The following is a 27,763-nucleotide window of genomic DNA, read 5'->3' as shown; positions in this document are numbered from 1 at the left end:
TTCATGTGCTTTTGCAATCCAAATCCAAGTACCTGTTTTTTCTTTATTTTTCTCAGTTGTTCATTGCTCTATAGCAGAACACAAATATTAGATTGGATATCAATTCTTATCAGATTGTGCTGCACACTCCTATTCCCTTCTGTACTCCCACATTTCAATTACTTTTATTATCCCCTCAGACAAGATAACTTCTTTTATGCCTTGTTTTAGCTGGAAATCTAAAATATTTTCTGTGCTGTGTCTGGAAACATTGCTGCAATAAATGCTAATGAAATCCTTGTGGAGAAGATGTATAGTTTTAATGGAGACACAGGCAGAATTGACAACACAGATTTTAGGCAACACAATACAATTTTTATCAAATAAAAGTTAAGAGAACAGAGCTTCATATGAGCTTCACTCCTGGTTGCTGACATTGTGTGAATATCAATGATGTTACCGGCTATTGTGTCAGGAAATGAGGAGTCTTGATTTCTGAAAAGAAGCTTAAAGAAAAAGAAAAGCTGTTATTTTGGATTGCATCATATCCAATAAATACTAATAAATCCTGAATAAAACTATGTTTGTTTGTTACCAGTTCCTAAAGTACAAAAGAAAGGTAACCTTCATGTAGGCTAATTAATCTGTGTTTTTTGCCATTAGAACATTCTGGAGTTCTATCAGTTAAGGCACCAGCTGTGCTAAAAAAAAAAAAACAAAGCAGTGGTTTGCGTCAGCAAATTAAAACATAATTGTTCTGGAAGACATTTGTATATAATTATTTGCTGACAGTAGATGTCAGATGTCAGATGTCAGATGTCAGACAATACAATGGGTTTTTCACAATCCTTTCAATGTCCCCCACGCAAGTTACTAAATGTTACAATTATTCATTCCAGTGAAAATGGGTTCAATATGTCTTATTTTTCCAAGCACTAGATGAATATACGATTTACGATAAAGTCACTGTAGTCACAAAACATTTGTGAATATATTCAGTCAAAATACATTGAAAAAAAAAATAAGACAACCAGAATCTCTGACTAGCTACAGTATATGTTAGAATAGCCCAGAATCGAAAAAAATCTATAAATTTCCAAATCCTTTCCAAACGGAATACTGGTTACAATACATGTTCTATAGGCAATTCAGAATCCGATGATGCAAGAGGATTGCAGGCACACTGAACTGGAAGACATTTCAGACAAGCTCTTGGTCTATGTTTTGGAACACTATTTTTATTTCGTTTAAGCATTTAGTAAATATAAATATCAGGTAAATCATAATAGTAATTTCAACAGAAAGACTTGTGTTTGATGAAGGATTATTCTGCCTGCCAGGTGAAATTTATAGAACCAGGCCTTCCAAAGTACAGTACTGTATGTTGAAAAAGATGACATCCACAAGCTTTGAAAATTGATTTTGTTGTTCAGAAGGTCAGCATGAAAAAGTTAAAGGCATTCACTCTGAATAACTTTACTCAGATCTATTATAGTATATACTGTGGCAGCTAATTGTACGAAGAAATAACCAAAGAGGTTTCAAACTGCGTTGGGCAGTAGATATAAGTAGAGCCAATTAGAGAATATAGCTTGAGAAAGCTGTCTTATGTAATGAAAAACCAATGCGTGTTGCTTGTTCTACACAGTATACTGTATTTACAAAGCAATAGAGTTTCAACTTATACTAGAAATTAATTATAGCGATCTGAGCTGCATCCATATCATCCTTGACAACTGACATTTTGACAATTTCATTTAAAATCATATTGATATAGACAAAAGCTAATTAAGTGTGAAATAGATAATATTCAGCTCCTGTAAAGGTGCTTCCATTATTTAACGAGCTTAATCATGAGTATTTGTCTGCACAGGGAGAGATTGGGCCAGCTGGACCAAGAGGAGAAGATGGTCCTGAGGGTCCAAAAGGCAGGGCTGGCCTTCCTGGTGATGCTGGTCCTATTGGTCCATCAGGAGAGAAGGTGAGTTTGGTCCATTCACTTTTTTTCCATAATTTCTGCTTACCATTACTTGGTATATTACTCATTTGTTAAATGTCAAGTTTTACACATAATACTATAAAAGATGATAGATAAAAGCCTTGACTAGGCAAAGGACAAAAAGTTGTTCTTTTTTGTGTAAAACTATGTTGAATTTGTGTCCTATCCAGGGAGATAAGTGGACATCAACATACTCTCAGTCCCACCTTGTTTGGTTCTGAGACAATCTTTGTATTACTTCAACCATCACCAGGACAAATTGCTCACTGATAATGAATGGATTATATATTGTATAAAATATACAGTATGTCTCGATTAATGTTTACTTGTTTGGTTATTTGTTGTTTTAGGGTAAACTTGGTGTCCCGGGATTACCGGGATACCCTGGAAGACAAGGTCCAAAGGTAAGTAGTGTTGGCAGTTTTGCCAGTTTTTGTTCTTAAAATAGTGACAGAAGAGCCTGCATCTAAAGAACACGGTAGAGTATGTTTCTAGCCTTAAGCTGTTAAAACTCACAAATAATTTAAAGGAATTCGATCAGCAGGAGAGTCGTATTACCTTATCTAATACATGAGCTTCCTACATCAACTGAGAATCTGATCAAAGAAAATTCAAAATAATAATCCAGTTTAATGCCTGATGTATTTCATACAACATGCTGTAGTATTTTTTTTTACCTCTGATTGACAACCGAAGTGTAATTATTGCTGTAACAATTTTTCTCTACAGGGATCTCAGGGATTTCAAGGTTTTCCAGGAGCCAATGGAGAAAAAGGAACAAGGGTATGTGTGAAGTGATCTGTTTCTCTAAGGTGTGGGCTTTAATACTAAAAATGTTTCATGTGACATATTGACATATATGCTCCCTTCTATTAGTAGAGTTAACAAAGAGTTTCTCCAATGGAATGCTTGTTGTGGATAAGTGCAGTTTTAAGTCACCACTTGTAAAATATGACCTTGGACATTGGTGGTGCTGTTATTAGTATTACATGTATTGCAAAACTGGCAACGTCCAGTTTATTTATCCAAAAAGTATTACTGTACATACAATATTCAACTGTTTTGTGTTAATTACATCTTGGATTACCTTTATTCCACTTACTCATAATAAGAAGAGTTAGCTGTCAGTATGTCTAGATCATTTTTATATTTATAATTTTTTTAATATTATGTGAAGAGTGCATCAAAGATTTGGAAGATTATGTCTCAGCCATTAAGGCCAAAACTGTTGTCATGTTTTGATATAAAGCCTGCTTTAAGCAGAAATTGTGCATTGATTTTACGTCAGATAAAAGGGCTTCTGCCATTGAAGAAATATTAAAGCCTCCTCCATTTCAGCTAATGCTTTCATAGTGTACTTTTCCTTCAATAAGGAAGACACCTTACTTTATTATTTGTGCTTCCATTATGTTTCATTACACTAGACATAATCTCTTGTCTGTCAGGTTTCCCTTTACCAATCTAACCTACAACTAAGAAACTACTACGTTTCTGATCAAACCTCTTCTTTCTTCTCCTTATCCATAGGGAACAGCAGGAAAACCTGGACCAAGGGGACAGAGAGGTCCAACGGTAAGCAGTTTGTCTTCTTTATTCATAATGCCATAATGGCAATTAGCATAATTAAACTTAATTATACATAAAAATAAATTTGCAATGAAGTCAATTTTTATAAATATAGCAAAAGGTATCTGTGTTATTATGGACATTGGTTTCCTCCTGTCTTTTAATAACATGTTTACTGATGTCTCTTAATTGTCCCTACAGTTAGTGTGTATGCATGTATGCGTATGCGTGTATGATGGACCAGTGTCCTGTCCAGGGTGTAGTCTTTCCCTGTGCCTGTGTCTGCTGGGTTAGGCTCAGGCTTGATGTAACCATCCATAGGATGAAGATTAATAGGGAGGTAGATAGCCAAAGGTAGCAAAGTTATACTTTGCGGGCTGAAGTTTCCATGTGCTTTTCCTGTCAGACCACCCAGGACTTCATTTTGTACAAGAATCCAGGAGTATAATGCTTTTTTTCCATCTCTCATTTCCTTTTTCAATTTGTTTCAAGGGTCCTCGTGGAGAAAGGGGCCCTAGGGGACCAACTGGAAAACCAGGGCCAAAGGTTAGCGTGCCTGACCTTTATTTCCCATTTGTATTGCATTCTTTCATTCTTAAAATGGCACTTATTATTCCTTAAACTGTCATCTTTCTAACTGGATTGTCTGTTCTCTGTTCCTCTCAACAGGGCAACTCAGGAAGTGATGGTCCGCCAGGGCCTCCAGGTGAAAGGGTATGATAAGCTATGATTACTACACTCATTAGAGAGAAATTACTTTTTCACTCTGCTCTTTTTATTGTTTTGTCTTACCTCAATTTTCAGGATAAGAGTTGTAGAAAGAATGAGAGAAAATGTGGCTACAGTGATATTTTGTTTTATTTTTCAGGGTCTACCAGGACCTCAGGGACCTACTGGATTTCCTGGACCAAAAGGCCCTCCAGTTAGTACCTCTTTAAAACAGAAACACCTCACCAACACACTTTTCAGGCTGCCTGATACCCATATGTCCTGTGAAAGGCCTAACTGAGCCATTAATAGAGAATACTTCATCTTGACCTTCTAATAATAAAATAACTATGAGATGTACAAGATATTGCTGAGTACCAATAGTGTACCATACAAGTTTCTCTTATTTGTAGAATATGAAACAGTTTTTTTCTCTTTGCTAATGGTTGAACTACATTTGAATCATCAGATTAGAAAGATCTACTTGGTTAAATTGTGAGATGATCTTTGATGTTTTCTGACTAATGTACAGTATATGTCTGTTTCAGGGCCCAGCTGGAAAAGATGGACTCCCTGGACACCCTGGTCAGAGAGGTGAAACTGTAAGTGCCCTTCTTTACAGTTTTGTCTCACTACAAAACTGTACAGTGCCATCCTCTGGAAGAGTTGATCCACAAATATGGAAAGAATCATAACAGTAATTTCCACCATAATTGTACCCTTGAAAATACTGCTAATTAAAATTCGACATTGAGTCTTCAACTCAGAGTGTAAATGAAGTCTTGGAGGTAAGAAAGAGAAATTATTTCCAGTGTTTCCTCACACAACAAAACAACTGACAGACTGGATATCACAAGAAAAGGAAAAACTGAACAGAAGTAATAGGCACAGAGGAAGAAAGGAGGTAGAGGAAGATTGACAAGGAAGATGCTTTTGGATCATTATCTTCTGTATTCATTCACGTGGTGGGTGTTTTAGGACAAAGTTCATTGCTGGTTTATAAAGAAAAAGTAAAGTTTTATTCCACGCTGAAAAGAGAAGAAAAGAAACACAATGTTTCGGCTGTGGAGCCTTTTTTGGGTGTTTTTTTCTTCTCTTTTCAGCATGGAATAAACCTTTACTTGTTCCCTTGCAGTCTACGCATACTGATGTAGCTACCCAGTTGAACTAATTGCTGGTTCATGCTTGTAAGCATTCAGTTGCTCACTCACCCTTTTATTGTCCTATCTACAGGGTTTTCAAGGCAAGACAGGTCCTCCCGGGCCACCAGGTGTAGTCGGACCCCAGGTAAGTTACCTGGAGACTTGGTACACCTACCTTGTTCTCTCACCTAGCCAGAGAGACACATTGTATTGGAATCTAAATATATGTGGCTCATCAAGAGACATGCTTGGTTCCTGTGGTGCTGTTGATAGTAGAAATAAGGGAATGAAGAGTTCATCTGCCTCATGGAATTTGTTCAACTGATAATAAGTGAAGTGCTAAATCACGTTGGGTCTTTCTTACATATTAGTACTGACTATGTTGCAGAGAGATTGGAAGCAGTAGGTAGGTAAGGGACAACAGATAAAATAAATTTGGACAAATTGCAATTAAATAAAGTTAAATTCAAAATTTAATTATGTTGCTTATTGAACCAGCAGTAGCAATAGGCAGATCAATAAATAAACCTGAATTATTCAGAGGTGGATAGTTTGATAAAATGCTAGTGAAAAGTAAAAACATGCAGCATTTCAAATACAAGGGAGCACATTGAACAACATTTCTGTGACCTTACATAGCAAAATTATGATAAGCTATGAGCTATGAGACTTTCTTAGATTTTGTATGCCAGAAAAATCTAATAATAGAAAGTTGGCTTGTTATAATGAGTACAAAATATTAAATGTCTAAAAGGATAGAACAAGATTTCTAAAACAAATAGCAGAGTGCACCATTTTGTACTTAAATATAAATGTATAAGGAGAGTCAAAAGTCAAAATAGTGTCAAAAATACTTTGGAGGGTGTCCTTTATCACAGGGCTACTCACTTTGCAGCTCCTCCAGTCCATTCCACCACACATTTTTCTATTATTTTATTCCATAATTGATAACAAGAATCATCAACATAAGGAGCTACAGTAGTTACAACAAAGTATAGCAAAGTCTGCTTTACAGTATTTTCTTATTGTAAATATTAAACCTTTTGAATGTACAAAGTAAAATCTGTCTAGACATGGAAATAAAAATACATTTTCTGTCAAAAAAATCAAAACAAAAAAAAGTTAAAGATAACAATTCTATTATAAAATAAATTATTTCCACATAGTAATGTACAAAGTGAAGTTTAAAGATACTCATTGTTCTTAACAGAACAATCCTTTCAATATCAAACATTATTTCTGTTTAATGAATTCCTTTGTTTTTCTTCTTCATTGTTAAAGGGTTGATTTGGGTGTATATTTTTTGTATGATACATGGAATTCTTAGTGAAAATTCAGGAGGGATGACAGAAACCAAGTAGGTCTCCATCACCTCTGCTACTCTAATAGTAAATCTCTCTGTTTCCCTCATATTCGTCTTTCTGCTCTTGGTTAACTCCTCTCTCTGTATGGGGGCCCTAATTTTGTTTTTCTGAGGCCATATTGGCACTCAATCAAGCAAGTTAAGCTAAAGTGTCTTATGTCAGACTCCTCAATAAACATTCCTGAATGGAATTTCTTATTGGGAGATGTCATTCCACATGAATCTTGTTTTATGTTTTTATTGTGTAAAGGAATTTATGGTATTTACATTTTAACACACCAAGACAGCTCATTTTAAAGAGGGTCCTACAGGATCCAGACCATGATATCATAAGCACATGGAATAATTTCAAATAAAAAAGCTATTGTCATCTGTAACTGGGCGGCACTACAAGAACAGGGTCCAGAAAATATTTATAGAAGTATCATAAGCCACCTGAACCCATTGGCCTACTCCACATTTAATTCTACTTGTGCTCCACAGGGTCCTACTGGTGAGACTGGACCAATGGGAGAGCGGGGACACCCAGGACCCCCTGGTCCCCCAGGTGAGCAAGGACTTCCAGGAGCTGCTGGGAAAGAAGGTGCCAAGGTGGGTCTTTTAAGATAAGACAATGGACCTTATATATTTATGAGTGTATGTCATTGTCACTTATCATATCGTGGCATAGTAAATGTTTAATGGCCAGTCAACATTTAAATAAGTAATTAGAAAAAGCCCCAACATAAAGTATGTTATGACTGCTTTATCTTGCTTGGTGTTTTGCAATTGTAATATAATTTCAGTGGGCTATCATCTCCCGAGACTTGTCAGAACTGTTTCAAAACATTACTATAAGTGTTGTACTATAAACAATATATGTAAGTGCGAAGACAAACTGATCTGAGTTTTAGAAAGATCCAAGTTTGCCTTTTTTGTTGTTGTCTTAAACGTTCAAGATGCAAGTTTAGGACTGTTCCTTTGAGCTTGAGCTTCAGCATTTCTTGGGAATTGGCCAGCTTTAAATGCTAATTGTGACTGAGCTGAAATTGTCATTTCAGGGCGATCCTGGTCCCGGGGGGCCACATGGCAAAGATGGCCCCCCTGGTCTTAGAGGTTTCCCTGGAGACAGAGGGCTCCCAGGTCCATTGGTAAGTAAACTGGAAGTGAATAATCAATGTGATTCACCTGATTGATTGGAAGTGTTCCCATTATTTTTTTAAAGTCTTCCACACTGCTGGTTCTAGAAATGTTGCTTTTTTTGTATTACTGCACATTAAAACCTCTGGAAAAATTTTGCAGTGAACCATTATTCAACATTAGAGATTTTAACTGAACAAAGAGTTTTAACTTCCATTTTGTGCTCACTTTACAACAACACTTAAATTCTTAATCCTTTCTCTCCTAGTGGTAAATAAATTCATTTGCACACCCCAAGTTTTTTGTACTATGTATGTATTAAGTGTATGTTTGGGATAATTAAAGTTCTTTTTTATGCAGATGGATGTTTGAATTCATTCACTTTAAAGAGACATTATTCTTCATGTAGCAGTGGCTGCTTTGAAAATCCTGTTGGTTTTCAAGGTATATTTTCTTCTTTGCAGGGTGCTCCTGGTTTGAAAGGCAATGAAGGCCCCAATGGTCCACCAGGTCCAGCAGTAAGTACTGCAGATACACATTCTTGTTAAAGGAATATTCAAGTTTTTAACAGTGTGTTTTGGGAAATTGTCATTTTGTGCCCTTCGATGAATTGGCATCCCACCCCGGCTTTGGTAGATTTTGAACCACTGTGACCCTCTGGCAGTTACTGGATGGATATGTATGATAAATTAACAAAAATCTAAATTGTTGATAGAAATAAAAAAAAGAGTGAAATCAGGGAATACCACTGAGGAATCCAGAATAAATGCTTTTAAGAACTTAAAGTCTTATATGAAATTTACAATACACACCTGACAAACTACAGAAGCTTAACAGGTGTGAGCCTGGGCAGTACCTGGATGGGAGACCAGAAGGTTGCTGCTGGAAGAGGTGTTCGTGGGGGCAGTTAGGGGCGCTCACCTTGTGGTCTGTGTGTGTTTTAATGCCCAAGTATAGTGACAGGGACACTATACTGTAAAAAAGGCACTGTGCTTTGGATGGGATGTAATACTGAGGTCCTGACTCTCTGTGGCCTGTAGAAATCCCAGGGTATTTCTCGAAAAGTGTAGGAGCCCCCCAGTGTCCTGGCCTAATTTCACATTGGCCTTTACCAATGTTGGCCTCCTAGTAATCCCCATCTATGAATTGGCTTCATCACTCTGTTCTGCTCCCCACTGATAGCTGATGTGTGGTGAGTGTACTTGTGCACTATGGCTGCCATCACATCATCCAGGTGGGTGCTGCACATGGTGGAGGTAAAGTCCCCATTACCTGTAAAGTGCTTTCAGCGGAGTGTCACAAAAAGCACTATATAAGTGTAAGGAATTATTATTATTAAATTTGTTTTGGGTTGGAAAATGCACATATAAAAAAATGCAGAAATCACAAATAAATATTATTATTGATTTGAATTTTTTCATTTTAATTTGATAGGTTTTACATTTGTAAATGAAAGCAGATGATAACTAAAAGACTGGAGGTTGAAATGGAAATACTAGCCTGTCCCAGTGTTTGTCTGACATACTGTACATTTCTATTCATAGGGTTCTCCTGGAGAAAGAGGGCCAGCTGGCCCTGCTGGTCCAACTGGACTTCCAGGACGACCTGGACCTCAGGGACCCCCAGGCCCAGCAGGAGAAAAAGGAGCACCGGTATGAAAGGCATTCTTAAGCTGACATTAAAATGAAATCCTTTGTATTTAAAATCTATTTCAGATGCTAGATTTAGATGCATTGTCTATGAAGATCTGGGCTTTCTAACTTCATCTTTTCTCAACAATATTTAATTTTTCTTGTCACTGTTAAATACAGCTTATTTGATACATTAAAATTACAGTTTTCTAGAGGTTGATTAGGATGCTCTCTTAACATTTTATTCTTGTATTATGAATCATGTGTTCTTATTCTTGTATTGTAGTTATTTGGTGTGGGCTTTCCCAGTTTTATTTCTGGTAACAAAGACTTGACAAAGCTCTGACATTTAAATATGATTAAACATTTAAAATAAATAGAATTACAGTTAAATATTTTTGCTTTGGTTGAGATTTATCATGCAAATAGGAGAATATTAAAACTGTACCTGTTATGTGTACCTGTTATTTGCACTAAGAATTATAATGCCACCATGAATCAAGTTGTAATTCGTTTGTTTGCCTTTGCAAACTATTTCTTATAATTATCTCACTCAATGAGATAATCAAAAGCAATATCAAGTCTCTATTGCAGCTTCAGCAGAGAACAGTCAAAATATCATACATAATATCATAAACTAATGTGTCAAATGCCAGTGAAGGGTGCTCTGTTCACGCTGAGGGAGATAAAAGAAAGAACAATCTTTAAGGTGGAATAAGATGACAAACCAATGTGATATTCTTATTCACTTGTTGAAATATCCATGTGGTTAAGTTACAAAATAAACAGAATAAATATATATATCATTATGTAAAAGCCACAAAATAAGAAATCACAGCAGAGTGTAAAATGTATCTGTCACATTTATATGTATCAGTTATTTATATGTGCAAGTTATTTTCTCTTGCCTGTAGTCAGTTTTCCTTGAAACTGCTATTTTGTTTAAATTGATATCCGTTAATCCGTTTTTTTAAATAAGTTCTGACAACAGCAGGTAGAGAAGCAAGCACAACGATTCGATTTTCATTTGTTCTATCACTTGTGCTCTTGGGGTTAGATTGAGAGCTGTGATGTATGTAAAAAAAAGTTTTACATTATGATTTCCAATATCATAATTTTACTGTAGTTTGAAAATGTAGTTTTTCCACATTTACTACTGACATTTTCATGAGAAATCTCTCCTGGTATTTGCTAATGTTTTCCTCCTGTAGTAAATGAGACGCACTGTAAAACAACAAAGTCAGCAAGAGAGATTCTTTCTCTCATCAGAAAGAAACATGCTCTCCTCTCTTGTATTCCAGGGAGAGAAAGGTCCACAGGGCCCAGCTGGAAGAGATGGCATTCAGGGTCCAGTGGGCCTACCAGGACCAGCCGGACCACTGGGACCACCTGGAGAGGACGGGGACAAAGTGAGGAAATGACAGGGCACCAAACAGGGCACTTACTGTATACTGCAAAAATAATTTCTGATAGATGTAGCTGTTTCTTTTTATTTGTGTATATAAATCTTCCAATATAAAGGTTAGAATATACCAATACTTTTATTAAGACTGGAGAAGCCTTACCTGAAGATAATAAAAGTGATGTGTGGTTTGATAATAATTATAGTATTAAAGCTATTATTATTGAGAAAAAAAAACAGTTTAATGAAAGGTTTTCAGATTTCACATTGCTATATACAGTATACTATAAATTATTTTCAGTTTGTCATCAAATAACTCAGGTTTGTTATTTGTACTGATTGAGCTTCTTTGTGCTGCAGGCTGACTTGAATTCATTCATGGAAGTCCATAGAATACTTGTATATCTGATAGAGATCAAAGTAGTACTGTATGTTTTCCACAAGGAATTTGTACTTGGTTGTTTAAACTTGCATTGTAGTTGTGCTGTTGTTTCTGAATAGATTAAATAGTAAACAGGGTTAGTGGTGCTGGGCAGGAGGCAGTACAGCAACCAGATATAGGTGTTACAAATGCAGCAGTTAATTGTTTTTTTTTTCTATTCTAATCCCCTAAACCCAAGCATTTGTCAGGTCATAGATTTAGAAATACATTTAATGAAACATAAGGGAGTACCAAATATCTACAATAGAATGTAACCGTATTTAGTATTTTTTTATTTTTTTACTAAACTGCAGCATTATAAATCACATCAGTTATCAAAAGGAAAGCACCATTAGACAATTGGTTATATAAAAAAGGGATAAAATAAACTTTACCTGTAATGTAAAGTAGGTGATGCTACACACTTGCTTGACTGTTGATAAGCACATAATCCCCTTTCCTGCACCAAAAGCTCAGGAAAAGTTTAGCTCATCCATTTGATTTGTGGTAACAGACATCAATGCAGATGGTGACATCTGCTTACTCGGAAATGTAAACTGCAGACAAGTGCCAAATATCACAGCACGAGTCCCCTGTGATCCTCAGATCTGGCAAAGAAAAAAAACACACTGCCCACATTTGTTTGTCATGCAGAGAAAACAGTCAAGTCTGTGTGGTGTATAAAGTAGACAATATGAAATATTGAGATTAATTATTCATGTGTTTTATTAAACTTCTGGTTTTCTTCTACTAGGGTGAAATTGGTGAGCCAGGCCAGAAAGGAAGCAAAGGAGATAAAGGAGAACATGTGAGATTTTTGCTTTTCTTAACAAAGAGGTTGTGTACAATTGGCTTTTAGTAAGGTATTAGTCTATTTGCGCTGTTTCAGCTGCTAGTGATACAGCGACCTCTGTTGGCTCATGGTGTCATTAGTGAGGGACATGCTTCCCTTACAGTAAGCACAGAACCTTTTAAATATCTGTGAAAATGTTTAATGTGTCAAAGGATACATGGCTTAAAAAGATTGTCAGAGGAGATTGTCTGTCCTTATTCTCTCCATTTGGACAGCTACAAATGTCAGGCAAAAAGATGTAAAAAATTAAATTTAAAGATGGATGATTTAGAAGATTAAAGACGGGATAGTTTTAAAGATAAGAAAACTGGCAAGTCCAGATTGGGAAGTTATACACTAAAATTAATGTGTGATTAAAGCATGTGAACAAATCATATGTACACTATGAAAGATTGGTGGAAAATAATGTCAACTATTGTGGAAATGTGCTCAATACATAAGGATCAATAAATACTATTATACCTAACACAATAAGTGATGATATCCATTAAAGAGTTGACAACATTGCGTTTTTATAACTGTTTTTTCTGGCTACAACTCTTAGAACAATCACACAATTGGGCCATCAATCCTATTTTACAACATATATACAATATACAGTAAATTCAAATGTTTGTAATAATGACTAAAATGGTTGTCCTACCAAAACCTTTATAGAGGTTTAATCCATTCTCATAGTGATGCGGAGAACTGTACTCGTTAATAAGTTGATAATATAAAAAGGAGATTTATCCACTTTTGGTATCATTTTTATATAGCCACACACTTTAATGGAGGTATCTCCATAAAAATTAGGCCCCTGCTGTAATAATTATGGTTACTTTTTATGGTCATTGCTCATTTTAGCAGCTATCCAGAATGCTAATGTTCACTACTTTGTTTCTCTAGGGCCCACCCGGTCCCACTGGTCCTCAAGGGCCAATTGGACAGCCTGGTCCAGCTGTGAGTATCTGGATGTATTTTTCTTTCATTCACCAGCTCCTTAATCTGCATTCATTTGACACACATGCTTTTTAATGGGATACAAACCAGACTTTGGTTTGTATCCAATGGGATACAAGCCAGCAGCCATATCACCCTGCAACTCACAACTGGCAACCCACTGAAGCTAAGCAGGTGTGAGCCTGGTCAGTACCTGGATGGGAGACCTCCTGGGAAAAACTAAGGTTGCTGCTGGAAGAGGTGTTAATGGGGCCAGCGGGGGGCGCTCACCCTGCGGTCCATGTGGGTCCTAATGCCCCAGTATAGTGACGGGGACACTATACTGTAAACAGGCGCCGTCCTTCGGATGAGACGTAAAACCGAGGTCCTGACTCTCTGTGGTCATTAAAAATCCCAGGGCGCTTCTTGAAAAGAGTAGGGGTGTAACCCCGGTGTCCTGGCCAAATTTCCAATTGGCCCTTACTAATCATGGCCTCCTAATAATCCCCCTCTATGAATTGGCTACATTACTCTGCTCTCCTCCCCACTGATAGCTGATGTGTGGTGAGCGTTCTGGCGCACTATGGCTGCCGTCGCATCATCCAGGTGGATGCTGCACATTGGTGGTGGTGGAGGGGAGTCCCCATTACCTGTAAAGCGCTTTGAGTGGAGTGTCCAGAAAAGCGCTATATAAGTGTAAGCAATTATTATTATTATTATTATTACTTTATATGTGCATATCAGATGCTTTTGTTAATACTATTAACTATACATTAATATAGCCTAGGCCCTCTATTAATGGATGCTTTAAGGTAAAGCACATGGCTAAAAGAGTGTGAGTATGACAGTGTAATTTCTTGGTTTTGGAGATTCTGAAATCTTACTGATCTTGACACTTTGATGGAATCCCTTAACATGTAGAACAATTTTGGTTTTTTTCATATATTCATCATGTAAGCCTACTATATATATACAGATGTGGATGTTGAAAGCTAAAGCTAAAAACATTAAAATTAAGTGAAATAAACAGTATGCTAAACCAAACTATGACACATTGCTAAACCAAATTAGGTTGACAAACTCTTAGTTTTTACGATATGTTGAAAGATTTGTTGGTTTCAGTAGGGAGGACACAGCTATTGCCTGTTGTCAAGGGAAACTGCTGGAAAGTCTTACAGTTCTATTCTTGAGTCATTGTGAGAACTCTAGGGTGGGTTTTGAAGAAGTTAAAAGATACTGTATGTGCATTCATGATTTTGGCTGATTTACAAATAGAGTGCTAAGTGATGCTGTTTGTGCTGTGACAGGGTGCTGATGGAGAGCCCGGCCCTCGTGGACAGCAGGGTCTCTTTGGTCAGAAAGGTGATGAAGGTCCAAGAGGATTTCCTGGACCTCCTGGTCCAGTTGGTTTGCAGGTAATGTCTAATTTCAAAGACTTTGTTGCCACGACTATCCATTTGTTGACAACACAAGACATGTTGTATAGGGTGTATTTTTAAAATTATCACTATTATTACCTTGCAACATATTCATATTCTTGATGAAATGTAGCTTAAATTTGATTAAGGATAAAAACAGTTGTCATTTTTCAAAATTTAGTCATTTAAAATGTGATAAATATATATAAGATCAGATCACTTTATCGACCATATACAATTTCTTGCATTAGGAATTTGTCTTTTTACATATCCCAACTTGCTCTCCATGAGACACACAGATAGGGAGAGAGGCCTGGGGTCAGAGCACAGGGTCAGCCATTTTATACAGCACCCCTGGAGCAGTAGGGGTGAAGGGCCTTCCTCAGGGACCCAATAGAGTAGGATTTCTCTGCCAACCATGGGATATGAACCAGCAACTTTCCAGCCACAGGCGCAGATCCTTAGCCACAGATCCACCACACCAAGCCCTATGAAAGGAGAAGGAGTAATGCATATTTCAGTGGTATCTGAAGCTGATGTCACATAATGATCTTGAGTATGTGACAATGGCAACATAAAACCAAAGATGTAAATCTGCCAAAACAATCACCAGTTAACTCAAATGAAACCATATGATGTGGTTGGATGAAACACAAACTAGGGTATTGGACAGTCTCAACGGGAGCATTATAGTACAAAATGATGAATCACAAGATGAATATCTCTTCTATTCAGAATATAAATAAGTCTGTTCTGCTTACTACGCTTACTCTTGTACTACATTAGTTAGTATGCATCCTCTAATCCTGCTCTCCTAGGTAGAATGGAAGAACAGATGGATAACCAGGTGCTGGTGGCTCCTGTTAAAAAGCTTTGTCATTAATGGAATTTACTAAAAAAATATGTAAAGCATGCGTCAGTCTCAATAACTAAGAGATTAATATCGCAATCAATGTTCTTGATTAGTTGATGTTATGAGTTGGAAAAAGTTAACAAAGGTGTTCCTGCAAAAGTGAAAATGTGAAGGAGGGGTGGAAAAAGTCAAGTGGAATGAGAAGGGGGCTTACTAAGGTATGTATTTATAACTGTTTAGCAACACACGTCAAGGCGGGTTTCAAGTTAGAGCTGCTGAGGTTAAAGACACTTTGGTTGCTGTCATTCCTTCAAACCATTAAGGAGCACCATTAAAGGTAGACAGAAATGGGTAGACAGAAAGCACATTTTCTTAAGAAGACCAAACAGATACATTCTCTGGCCTAAAGGAATGGATGATACTGACAGGGTAAAAGAAATAAACCTGTATGTATCTTGAACAGAGAAAATTGAAAGGAATTAAAATCCTTGAAGGCATCAACAAAGTCAACCCAATGTACTTATTCAGAATTAGCATTGAAATACAAAGGTTTGTGGAGGTTGGGAATACGCTATATTTAAACCAGTACTTTGGTTTCTTCCAATAAAAAGGTGGATGGGGTCTTCAGATGGTTTAGATGGACCAAGTGGCCTTCTCTCATTTGTAACCTTGCTTCTGTTCTTATGCTATCAAAGTTAAAGGATGGTTCACAAAATACTGAATAATCTTATAAATATATGTAATTGTTTTTGACACGTTTTATTTATACATTTTTCAGTGTATACAATTATTTAACTTTTTTATTCTATTAAAATATTAAAGGTGTACCTGCCATATAAGTAAGATATTTATGCTTTACCTTTTCGACTTCTAATTACCATTCATAAAATAACTGTATTTGGAACATAAGAAACATCAATGTGGAGGCTTCTGTATGCTTAAGACAGAATTAAGACAGAATTATTATCTACTGTAAATTTTTTAAACTTAGGGTTATAGGATATTGTGTCATAATCAGATATGTAAAGGTATTTTCATTCTTTCAGTTATGCTGTTTTATCATTCCTACCTTTTCTATGAATTTTTTTCACAGTAATTTGGTCATAAAAGTATTCAAACATACTGCCTAATTTTACAGACTTAATTAATACATCACACAATTCAGAGTCTTCTGCTGCTCAACTAATTTTTTTGGATCTATTAAAAATCTGTTAAAAGAATGCACAATGTACCACGTCCTATGACCACGTCAATGTACACGGCTGCTACTGTATTTAGTTTCACATAGCTAGTAAAAGAGATGGCTATATAAGGAGTTATGCACTTGAATAATAGTATCTTCCTCCTAATATTTCAGGGACTGCCAGGTCCACCGGGTGAAAAAGGTGAAACAGGAGATGTGGGTCAGATGGTAAGCCACGCTTTGCCCTTTCACACCTTTTTTTTCCATTTCGTACAAGTCCTTTCTGTTGCTAAAACGTGTTGTTAAAAACCCTAATTTTAACTTTGAAAGGAATATTTCACCAAGGAAATGGAGATGATTTCAACTTAACTTCTTTTTGTGGTGGTTACCATTTTCTTTGTTAGACTCCACCCCTAGTCTCTAGTTCCAGCAATCCTGCTACCATCAAGCTGCAATGTCAGTCTAAATATGGATTCATGGAGCTCAAATATGAGATATACAGTGCCTTGCGAAAGTATTCGGCCCCCTTGAACTTTTCAACCTTTTGCCACATTTCAGGCTTCAAACATAAAGATATAAATTTTTTATTTTATGTGAAGAATCACCAACAAGTGGGACACAATTGTGAAGTGGAACGAAATCTAGTGGATTTTTGAAACTTTTTTAACTAATAAAAAAATGAAAAGTGGGGCGTGCAAAATTATTCGGCCCCCTTGCGTTAATACTTTGTAGAGCCACCTTTTGCTGCGATTACAGCTGCAAGTCGCTTGGGGTATGTCTCTATCAGTTTTGCACATCGAGAGACTGAAATTCTTGCCCATTCTTCCTTGCAAAACAGCTCGAGCTCAGTGAGGTTGGATGGAGAGCGTTTGTGAACAGCAGTTTTCAGCTCTTTCCACAGATTCTCGATTGGATTCAGGTCTGGACTTTGACTTGGCCATTCAAACACCTGGATACGTTTATTTGTGAACCATTCCTTTGTAGATTTTGCTGTATGTTTGGGATCATTGTCTTGTTGGAAGATAAATCTCCGTCCCAGTTTCAGGTCTTTTGCAGACTCCAACAGGTTTTCATCCAGAATGGTCCTGTATTTGGCTGCATCCATCTTCCCCTCAATTTTAACCATCTTCCCTGTCCCTGCTGAAGAAAAGCAGGCCCAAACCATGATGCTGCCACCACCATGTTTGACAGTGGGGATGGTGTGTTGAGGGTGATGAGCTGTGTTGCTTTTACGCCAAACATATCGTTTTGCATTGTGGCCAAAAAGTTCGATTGTGGTTTCATCTGACCAGAGCACCTTCTTCCACGTGTTTGGGGTGTCTCCCAGGTGGCTTGTGGCAAACTTTAGACGAGACTTTTTATGGATATCTTTGAGAAATGGCTTTCTTCTTGCCACTCTTCCATAAAGGCCAGATTTGTGCAGTGTAAGACTGATTGTTGTCCTATGGACAGACTCTCCCACCTCAGCTGTAGTTCTCTGCAGTTCATCCAGAGTGATCATGGGCCTCTTGGCTGCATCTCTGATCAGTCTTCTCCTTGTCTGAGCTGAAAGTTTAGAGGGACGGCCAGGTCTTGGTAGATTTGCAGTGGTCTGATACTCCTTCCATTTCAAGATGATCGCTTGCACAGTGCTCCTTGGGATGTTTGAAGCTTGGGAAATCTTTTTGTATCCAAATCCGGCTTTAAACTTCTCCACAACAGTATTACGGACCTGCCTGGTGTGTTCCTTGGTCTTCATGATGCTCTCTGCGCTTTCAACAGAACCTTGAGACTATCACAGAGCAGGTGCATTTATACAGAGACTTGATTACACACAGGTGGATTCTATTTATCACCATCAGTCATTTAGGACAAAATTGGATCATTCAGAGATCCTCGCTGAACTTCTGGAGTGAGTTTGCTGCACTGAAAGTAAAGGGGCCGAATACTTTTGCACGCCCCACTTTTCATTTTTTTATTAGTTAAAAAAGTTTCAAAAATCCAATAGATTTCGTTCCACTTCACAATTGTGTCCCACTTGTTGGTGATTCTTCACATAAAATAAAAAATTTATATCTTTATGTTTGAAGCCTGAAATGTGGCAAAAGGTTGAAAAGTTCAAGGGGGCCGAATACTTTCGCAAGGCACTGTATATAACTGTCAAATCACAGTGCTAACTGATTTTCTCTGGAATTCAAGCTCTGAACACATTATCTTACATATTCTGATTTACTCACTGCATATCCTTTTCATTCAAGGGCCCCCCTGGTCCTCCAGGTCCCAGAGGGCCCTCAGGTCCACCAGGAGCAGATGGCCCACAAGGACCCCCTGGTGGAATTGGGAACCCTGGAGCTGTTGGTGAGAAGGTGAGGAACCCCCCCCCCCTATTAAAAAAAACCATTTCTTATCTCCGGTTATGTTAGCTATTTCTTTAAACTCTGTTGTATTTATTATATTTAGGATTAATATGAACACATCCTACATAAATACACTTTGCATGTTAATCATTACTTTTTTTTAAATTTAATAAAAAAACAGTGACCTAGAGGGAGAAGGATGGCTACCACTCAGACATTGTAAACATTGAGCCATTAACCAGCTGTTAGTTTTAGTATAAGTTTGTTTTACAATATTTCTTTGATTTTTGTGTTTTTTATTTGCTGAGTGTCATTTAATACAGTTCCTTAGATGTCTGTATGATATGTACACTTTCAGTTGACAGTATTTTCTTTCAGCATTAAACATCCCCCAGGAGTTCATTTCTGTCTAGAACAAGAGTTTTCTGCATACCTTTTTGTATTTTTTATATAATTTGATCTCAAAGCCATTTCCATTGGAGTTTATAAACAGCAAACATGAAAGGTATACCTTTTTAAGGCATGAAAATTAGTAATGTCATTATGTATTTTTGTAAACTGAAATGTTGAGAGCTGCAGGACCCATCTGGGATTTCCATCTCTATTTCCACAGAGCAGTTGCTTTTTCAAAAAAAGGCATTGTCTTCTATAAATCGTCATCATATGCTATATGAATAATGCATAATGGTAATTTTCAAAAAGGTACAAGAAATAGCTGTTTCCCTATTATTTGAGCTCATTAGTGTGATATATCGTAGCTACTGTACCTAACCTTCGACAAATTAAATGGACTTACAGGGGGTGGACAGAATAACGGAAACACCTAACAATATATTAATATCAAGAACCTAATAAAGAGTAGGGCCACCCTTTGCCTTCAGAACAACATCAATCCTTCTTGCATGTCATATAAGTCCTGAACTGTGTGTAGTGGGATATTACACCATTCTTCGAGATGGAAAGCCTCCAATTCTTTGAGGGATGAAAGAGGTGGAAATCTACTTTGCACTCTGCGCTCCAGAACTTCCTATAAAGGTTCAATGATGTTAAGATCTGGTGATTGGGGAGGCCATGGAAGGTATTTGACTTCATCCTGGTGTTCATGAAACCACTCTTGAATTTGTTTAGCAGTGTGGATGGGGACATTATCATCCTGGAATATGGGAACATCCTGAGGAAACAGTGTAAAATGGCCTCATATTCCTTGGCTGTTATACAACCATGCAGAGCAATCATTGGACCTAATGACTCCCGCGAGATGGCTGCCTATACTATTACTTATCCCCCTGTTTAACAGTTGGCAACAGACATTGTGGGTTGAAGGCATCCTTTGGCTTTCTCCAAACGTAAACCTGTCCAGATGTAGGAAATAGGGTGAAAGATGACTCATCAGACCATATAAGTTTTTTCAAATTGCTCAGGGATCCAGGTTTTGTGCTCTTTAACCTTGTGATCCAGGTTATGTGTCTTTGTGCGTTGGCCTTGAATACAAGCATTTACTTTTTGTTGAGACTGGGTCACAGAGGTTCCGATTCAATTCTGTGGTAATTTTTGAGGCTGTACTTTTGTGGCATTTGTTGGTGATCTTCGACTTGCGGCCACTATTCCTCTTTGCCAATGCAGTTTGTCCATGTTTGTCATACACTGTCATTATTTTTTAGACTGTTCCCCTTGACACATTAAATAATTTTGCAGTTTTTGTGACCAATGCACCTGCAATTCGGACACCGACTACTTGGCATCTTTGGAACTCTGTTAGTTGCCTCATGTTGCTTTGAAAACTCACATATCAAAGTACTAATTGTTAGACCTCTTTTATAGCTGACAGATACTGCTAATTGACTATTAACCTAATATGACTCACCTTTGCAGCTGCGTTTGTCATTGTGATTTAGTCACTTCAAAGTTTAACTCCTTTTTCATGTGGTGTTTTCGTTATATTGTCCACCCCCTGTATACTGTATATCTTACAAAGGTAACACCTTTCAGGGTAATGTTGTATTTTAAGTGCGTGCAATATCTTTGAAATTTGGAAATTAAAATTACTATTAAAATTAGTTCAGTATGAATATATTTATCCGATGAATATGTTTATTAATGGTTTATATATAATGCATTTATTATAAATGTTTGCTTTTAAAAACATTTTAAAAAGTATAAAATAGCTAAGTAATACTAATTGTCTAAGAATCTGATCTGTCACTGATTGAACCTTATTCATAAAGAGGTGAAATAAAAAATCTGGTTAGAAAGTTCCAGCACCAATCATTGTGAAATTACAAACATTGATTAATATTTGTTCCCATATTTCCTGGCTAATGCATGCTCTGAAAAAACACTATAACCTGAGTGTTTGATAGTCAATACAATAATCAGAGGATTTCATCACAGCTACTACTTGAACAAAGCCAAGGTGACAGCTTTCAAATGGCTGGGTAGTTTATTACAGACTCCTACAATGTTCAGTGTAAAAAGAGCCTCCTGGTCTTAGTTCTAAATCCATTTTCCTGTAGTTTCCTCTTGTCCTAATTCTCTCTTTCTAAGAGGATTTTGAATACTTGAATCAGGTCCCCTCATCAGGTCCTCTGTTCTTTGTTCAGGAATATATAATATTCACTTGTTTATGTTTGTCAGTATAGGACATTCCATTAATCCTGGGAATATACAGTATGTGGCCACTCGTTTTATAAATAATAATAATTGCTTACACTTATATAGCATTTTTCTTGACACTCCACTCAAAGCGCTTACCTCGCAGGTAACGGGGACTCCCCTCCACCACCACCAATGTGCAGCATGGATGATGTGACGGCAGCATTAGTGTACCAGAATGCTCACCACACACCAGCTATTAGTGGGGGGGGAGAACAGAGTAATGAAGACAATTTACTGTATAGATCTCTTCTATTTGCTTCCAGAGCTGAAATATAAATATATTGAGTGGTGTTAAAAACCCCAGAAATGAACGTTGAAATCAAAAGCATCTGTTGCATTTTTATTGCCTCTCAATATATTTGTATCATGTTGACCAAAGTTTCTTTTGCATTGTATAATTTAACTTAACATCCTTTGATTGAAATTCATGCACATTTGACTATGTGCTGTAACATTCTCTATTCCTTTTTATTGCTTCCTCTCATTGTATTGAAGATGAAAATGTTTTCTTTTTCATAGTTTCTTCAGGCTTAGTGTTTCACATCAGTTTCCTGAATGAAATTACTACATTTGCATGCATTAAATATCATGTGTCAGGTGTTTGTTTAGTCTTTAATTTTGTATAAGTCTTTGTAGATGTCTTTTAATTTTCTATTGATTGACATTCCTCAATTTTGGTATAATCTTCAAATTTTACTAGTTTATTAAATATATAGTAGAATCTAGATAATCTATGTAAATTTACAGTGGTTCTAATACAAAACCCTCTGGTACTCCATTCATTAATTCACTTTGACCCCCATATTTATACACTCTGTTTCCTGTCCATCTATCATGTTTTATTTGATAGACATGCATTACATTGGATGTCACTACACTTGTCATGAACACTACAAAAACAATTACCTTTTATTTAGTATTGTATGAAAAGCTATCTGAAAATCTAGATATACCATATTAACTTCATTCACTTGAATACATCATAACATAGGAAAAAAAAAACCACAATGGTTAGTTCTGGTTTCTAGTATTTCTTCTGTTTCAAGCAGGCTTTTTTTGTTTTAAATATTTCTTTCCTTCTGTTCATTTGTCACTAAGGGTGAAACTGGTGAGACCGGAGAACCTGGTCTTCAAGGAGATGTTGGCCCACCTGTAAGTCAACACATGATATTGTATCCTACTTCATATTTTAACACTAAATTGCTAGAATCAATTATAGAAATGAAAACCAATGAAACCCTAAGCATCATAATTTTTTTTTTATTTATATATATATTATATTTTATACTAGAAAGTATTTTATTGTTTGTTTAGTCTTTTGGTTTTCCCTCACATGCATTAATTTACATTTTGCTGTGAGATAATGAAATGGTAATGTCCTAATGTCTGATGAAAAACCATGTGGATAATCTAGGGTCCCAGAGGTGAGAGAGGAGAGAAAGGAGAAGCTGGCCCGCCAGGTTCTGCAGGACCACCTGGCCCAAAAGGTCCTCCTGGAGATGATGGGCCAAAGGGCAGTCCTGTAAGTACATATAGAACAGGTCACTTTCCATTCATTTTCCAGTGCACACAGGACATAAACATTGCACAGATTGTCTGCCTAAATTAATTAATGTGAACACAACAGTCTTGGTAGGAATTGAACTGTCACGTGATACCCAGAAATACTACTTTACGGTGGAGGATAGGGGTACAGATATTAAAGTACATGCTTTAAAAATAAAATGACTGTCATTGATGTTATGTGACTGTTACAACTAGGAATACTAGTTTGTCTCTGTTTTTCATTTTAATACATTTGGTGTTTATAATTAAGCATATCAAGACCCAAAATGTTTTCATTGACCTTTTTTCTAACTATAGGTCTCCCTCTGCCAGCAGGTTAAGCAGTTGTCTTGATTATATTGACAATGTAAATATTTCCCTGAATTCAACCTCTTCATACTCAGATTTACTTTCAAACACAATAGGTGCTTATTAATTTTCCATACGTTTGATTGGCATGAAAACTGTGTTGATTATATTTTGACGTCTCTTTTTTTTTTCAGGGTCCCGTTGGTTTCCCTGGTGATCCTGGTCCTCCTGGAGAGCCTGGCCAACCTGTAGGTCTATGTAGAATTTGTTGGTATTATTAACCAAAACTTTAATAGCAACAATAGAGATACCTACATACTGTATGATACATACTTTACAAATCATGCAGTAGTAAGAATGTCCCACAGAAATTGTACATCTATTAAATTTTCATACAGTTGTGTGTTAAGGGCTGCTTTTTCTTTTACAAACAGGGTCAGGATGGCCCACCTGGTGACAAGGGAGATGATGGAGAGGCTGGCCAACCTGTAAGTTTTACCTTTAACTTTTAATCTGTATTTTGAAATGTGCAGTAAACTTCAGAATACATAGTTTCATGTTACCTGATCATTACGTTTGCTGTTTCATTTGATCTAAGGGGTCTCCTGGGCCTACTGGAGAGTCTGGACCCTCTGGTCCTCCTGGAAAGAGAGTGAGTTAGCCACATCTTCTCTGTGCATCTTTTCTCATCTTCAGACATGGACAGTGTAAAGCAAATGCTGTGCTTTTCTTTCTTCTATTTAGGGTCCTCCTGGTGCTTCTGGTCCAGAAGGAAGGCAAGGAGAAAAAGGTGCTAAGGTAATAAAAAATATTTTTTCATCTTACACTTTCTCATTTCTCCGGAAGGTTTGCCCTTCCCCTTTGTTATCCTTGACCCATTTTTTAGCTCAATTTCCTGAAGTAGAATACCATATTTCCTCTCCCCTAGCAAAGTGAGGGCTACATGGTACTGCTCAAAATGGAGACCACATTACCACCTACTACCACATTAATGGGCTCAGAAAATGTGTAATAAAAATAAACTGCATTAGGAAACTTTCAGTGCAATTGCTATGTGGTATTCCTTTTGTACTGAATTAATAGGGGAGTGGATGGGCATTCACTACTGCGTCTTCTATAGGAGTAGAGAAATATAGATAATGCTTCGATGTCTTTCTTCCCCAGGGTGAAGCAGGTTTGGAAGGTCCTCAAGGCAAGACAGGGCCTGTTGGTCCACAGGGAGCGCCAGGCAAGCCTGGCCCAGAGGGCCTCAGAGGAATCCCAGGTCCAGTTGTAAGTGAATCCAAGATTTGAGATGTTTTGTGACAATGGCCACCTCTTATAGGTGGATGGGCATTGTGGTTTAGGGTGATCCAAAATTACTGAAAGGAAAATCTATTATATTTTGTTTGTAGGGTGAACAGGGTCTGCCAGGTTCACCTGGCCCAGATGGCCCTCCTGGACCAATGGTACGTAAATGTGACTCTAAATTATAATACTTATATTCTATGTTGCATTAGAAAGTGGGTTAATTACTTTTCATCATCTCTTTAAGGGACCTCCTGGCTTGCCAGGTCTAAAAGGTGACTCTGGCCTAAAAGGAGAAAAGGTATGACCCAAAGGATTGATTTTCTTGGAAATGTCTTTGACAATGTCTACAAGATTTTATTGAATAGAGCACAGCTCTGAAACAAAACACAGCTAAACTAGCGCTAATTTTGTAAGTCTACTTGTGTTGTCTTTGCTTTAGGGTCACCCTGGTTTGATTGGTTTGATTGGTCCTCCTGGAGAGCAGGGTGAGAAAGGTGACAGAGGCCTTCCGGGTCCACAGGGAGCAACTGGTCCCAAAGGTGACACAGTATGTATCCCATAATTTCTCCTCTTTTGCTACCTTTTTTTGGATGATCTTATTTGAGATGGGAGAGAGTAACAAGTATCCTTTTTGATAAAGTAAATGTCGGCTGTATGTGTGCAAAATGTTAAATAGAGACGGTTGGTAAAGAAAAAAGTTGACCAGCCAGATTAATGCATGCATCGCTCATATTCCATAACAAAAATGTCACTACCTGATAAAGTTCTCAATCTGAAAGTGTAAAAATGTACTTTACATTTTTTTGTTACTTATAAAAGGGTTGTTATTTTTTAATGACTTATTTTTTTTTCATTTAAGGGTATTGCTGGCCCGTCTGGTCCACTGGGTCCACCTGGGCCTCCAGGATTGCCGGTAAAATGACTGCTAAATCCATCTTGATTCACACTTGTAAAGTAGTGTTTAATTTCTGATCAAAGAGGTGTTTTAATAGTACCTGTCCTGTACTCTGACTTATTGATGTTTATTTTACTCACACGTTCACCTTCTTTTATAATTCTTCCCCACAATTGTTTATCATACCCCATTTTAATATACTTTTCAGCAGACCCACTCTTCACTTGACTTTTGACATGTTAATGTGATGATTTCATGTTTAAATCGAAATAATTAACAGCATCAAAGCTGAGAAGATAAAGTAAAGATAAAGTATAAAGTAATGACACAATTTGCATAATATTTTTGTAGTAGCTGAGGTCATTATAAAGTTATGAATCCTCAATGACAGAATAAAGGATGATGAATTAGCTCTTCTTTTTTTTCAAAGGGTCCCCCTGGTCCAAAGGGCACAAAGGGTTCAGCTGTAAGTACTGAGAATTGAAAAAATGGAAATCAATAATGCTATGTTTATTTTTATACTATATATTTTTGTAAAATAGAAATCTTGTTCAATTACATGCATTCCTTCTGCAGCTAAGATATGTAAAGACATCATTACAAATACAGAGGAACTGGACATTATATAGATGCAGCCACTCAGAACACACGTCAGTTCTTAGTACTGTGTTTGCGGTATTGTGGTACAATATGTTATGTGTTTCACTGGCCAAACATGATCAATGATGGCTGGGCATCTTTCAATCCACTTAATATCTAAGTTAATATGGAATCTTAATATGGAATTATGCAACTAAAGAGAAAGTTTGTTAGCTGAAAATAAAAACAACAGTATAATGTCTATGAACATCATAAACAATATTAATTTCTATTAAGAAATTAATAGAAATATTTTCTATTAATATAAATATAATACACATAAGGTTCAAACAGTAGCACTTAGTGGTAGCTAAACATAAAAAAACAAGTAATAGGTTTATTCCATGCTGAAAAGAGAAGAAAGAAAACACAACGTTTAAGCCATGGAGCTCCACAGTCGAAACATTGCATTTTCTTTCTTCTCTTTTCAGCATGGAATAGACCTATTACTTGTTCCTTTGCAGCCTACACATGCTGATGCAGCTACCCACCTGAACTATAAAAAAGTACACTACAGTATTTCACCTTGTTCATAAACATGCATCAAAGTCTTTAACTAAGTCTCTTACTCTGGTTATTTTGGAAAAGTTTTGACATGCTCATTCTATGTGAAGTTTATATACTTTATAAAAAGCTCTATGTTTTAACCCTTTCTAAGGATACTGTACTTGCTGTCTCTATTGTTGCAAAAAAGTTGTAATGCTATTTTATTACCAATAGGAATTATTTATATATAATCATGTAACTAAAGACATTTTGGTAGCTTTTAGAAACATTTTCACATGTTCATTTTACCTACATTTTGCTGTTGTTATAGTTGTGTGGACAATGAAATGCTCATAGTCTGTTAATATAGCATTTGGTACCCAAGTGGTGCTTTGGTACAGTGGTTGAATGCTCGCCTGCTACTCAGAAGGTCCAAGGTTTGTTGTTTTTTTACTTAGCCGGATATATAAATTGCATTCACATTTCTGATGATTTTATATATAACAATATGTTAAATATTAACATAAGATTAATAGTAATATAATAAAATGAATGAACCTCCAAACCTTTAGACCAGCAATCTCCAGGATGCTCAGAAAGAGCAAAATAATTTAAAGATTCCCATAAGCAGAAATCACAATAGAGTTAACAGCATTTAGTGTAAATACAAATTTTATTGACACTGTGTATATTTTTAAATTATAAAAATTAACATCTAAATTTTATGTTTTTTGTTGTCCTTTTTTCTTCTTAGTAGTTTATATAATTATATTATCAGTTCTATACTATTATATTAGTGGTTTATAAAATTTGGCTTCATCTGAGTTGCTAGAAAAAGTTGTTGTAAATACGTGACAACAAAAAAATTTGCACTTGTGCGTGTAGCAAAAGGGGGAGGTAAACTGTGTGCAGGCTTTTATTTTCACTCACACACGTCTTCAATACACATTTCCAATTGTCAGTGATGCAAATTTATCTTTGGAACTACAATTCCCATAAACCCCAAAGGACCACCTCTTGGTAACGTCTATGTCTCCTGGTTACTAAAAC

At 36.6% G+C, this 27,763-nt stretch overlaps 1 protein-coding gene across 3 annotated transcripts in view; it reads left to right on the top strand.

Annotated features, from left to right (window-relative positions):
• col5a1 (procollagen, type V, alpha 1) overlaps positions 1 to 27,763 on the top strand; it is a 166,544-nt gene that overhangs the window by 122,826 nt on the left and 15,955 nt on the right. For all 3 annotated transcript variants that reach the window (XM_088615466.1, XM_088615467.1, XM_088615465.1), the window contains exons 30-60: positions 1,853 to 1,960; positions 2,329 to 2,382; positions 2,708 to 2,761; positions 3,506 to 3,550; positions 4,037 to 4,090; positions 4,214 to 4,258; positions 4,413 to 4,466; positions 4,801 to 4,854; positions 5,486 to 5,539; positions 7,241 to 7,348; positions 7,798 to 7,887; positions 8,341 to 8,394; positions 9,421 to 9,528; positions 10,809 to 10,916; positions 12,085 to 12,138; positions 13,072 to 13,125; positions 14,412 to 14,519; positions 16,733 to 16,786; positions 18,796 to 18,903; positions 22,648 to 22,701; positions 22,964 to 23,071; positions 23,598 to 23,651; positions 23,838 to 23,891; positions 24,002 to 24,055; positions 24,148 to 24,201; positions 24,568 to 24,675; positions 24,798 to 24,851; positions 24,938 to 24,991; positions 25,133 to 25,240; positions 25,553 to 25,606; positions 26,019 to 26,054. In XM_088615466.1, the coding sequence (XP_088471592.1) occupies positions 1,853 to 1,960; positions 2,329 to 2,382; positions 2,708 to 2,761; positions 3,506 to 3,550; positions 4,037 to 4,090; positions 4,214 to 4,258; positions 4,413 to 4,466; positions 4,801 to 4,854; positions 5,486 to 5,539; positions 7,241 to 7,348; positions 7,798 to 7,887; positions 8,341 to 8,394; positions 9,421 to 9,528; positions 10,809 to 10,916; positions 12,085 to 12,138; positions 13,072 to 13,125; positions 14,412 to 14,519; positions 16,733 to 16,786; positions 18,796 to 18,903; positions 22,648 to 22,701; positions 22,964 to 23,071; positions 23,598 to 23,651; positions 23,838 to 23,891; positions 24,002 to 24,055; positions 24,148 to 24,201; positions 24,568 to 24,675; positions 24,798 to 24,851; positions 24,938 to 24,991; positions 25,133 to 25,240; positions 25,553 to 25,606; positions 26,019 to 26,054 (2,160 nt within the window). The remainder of the gene's footprint in view (positions 1 to 1,852; positions 1,961 to 2,328; positions 2,383 to 2,707; positions 2,762 to 3,505; positions 3,551 to 4,036; positions 4,091 to 4,213; positions 4,259 to 4,412; positions 4,467 to 4,800; positions 4,855 to 5,485; positions 5,540 to 7,240; positions 7,349 to 7,797; positions 7,888 to 8,340; positions 8,395 to 9,420; positions 9,529 to 10,808; positions 10,917 to 12,084; positions 12,139 to 13,071; positions 13,126 to 14,411; positions 14,520 to 16,732; positions 16,787 to 18,795; positions 18,904 to 22,647; positions 22,702 to 22,963; positions 23,072 to 23,597; positions 23,652 to 23,837; positions 23,892 to 24,001; positions 24,056 to 24,147; positions 24,202 to 24,567; positions 24,676 to 24,797; positions 24,852 to 24,937; positions 24,992 to 25,132; positions 25,241 to 25,552; positions 25,607 to 26,018; positions 26,055 to 27,763) is intronic.

The sequence above is a fragment of the Lepisosteus platostomus genome, chromosome 21 (assembly GCF_059453375.1).
Source record: "Lepisosteus platostomus isolate fLepPlt1 chromosome 21, fLepPlt1.hap1, whole genome shotgun sequence".
NCBI lineage: Eukaryota > Metazoa > Chordata > Actinopteri > Semionotiformes > Lepisosteidae > Lepisosteus > Lepisosteus platostomus.
This window is presented reverse-complemented; position numbering and strand designations above follow the sequence as displayed.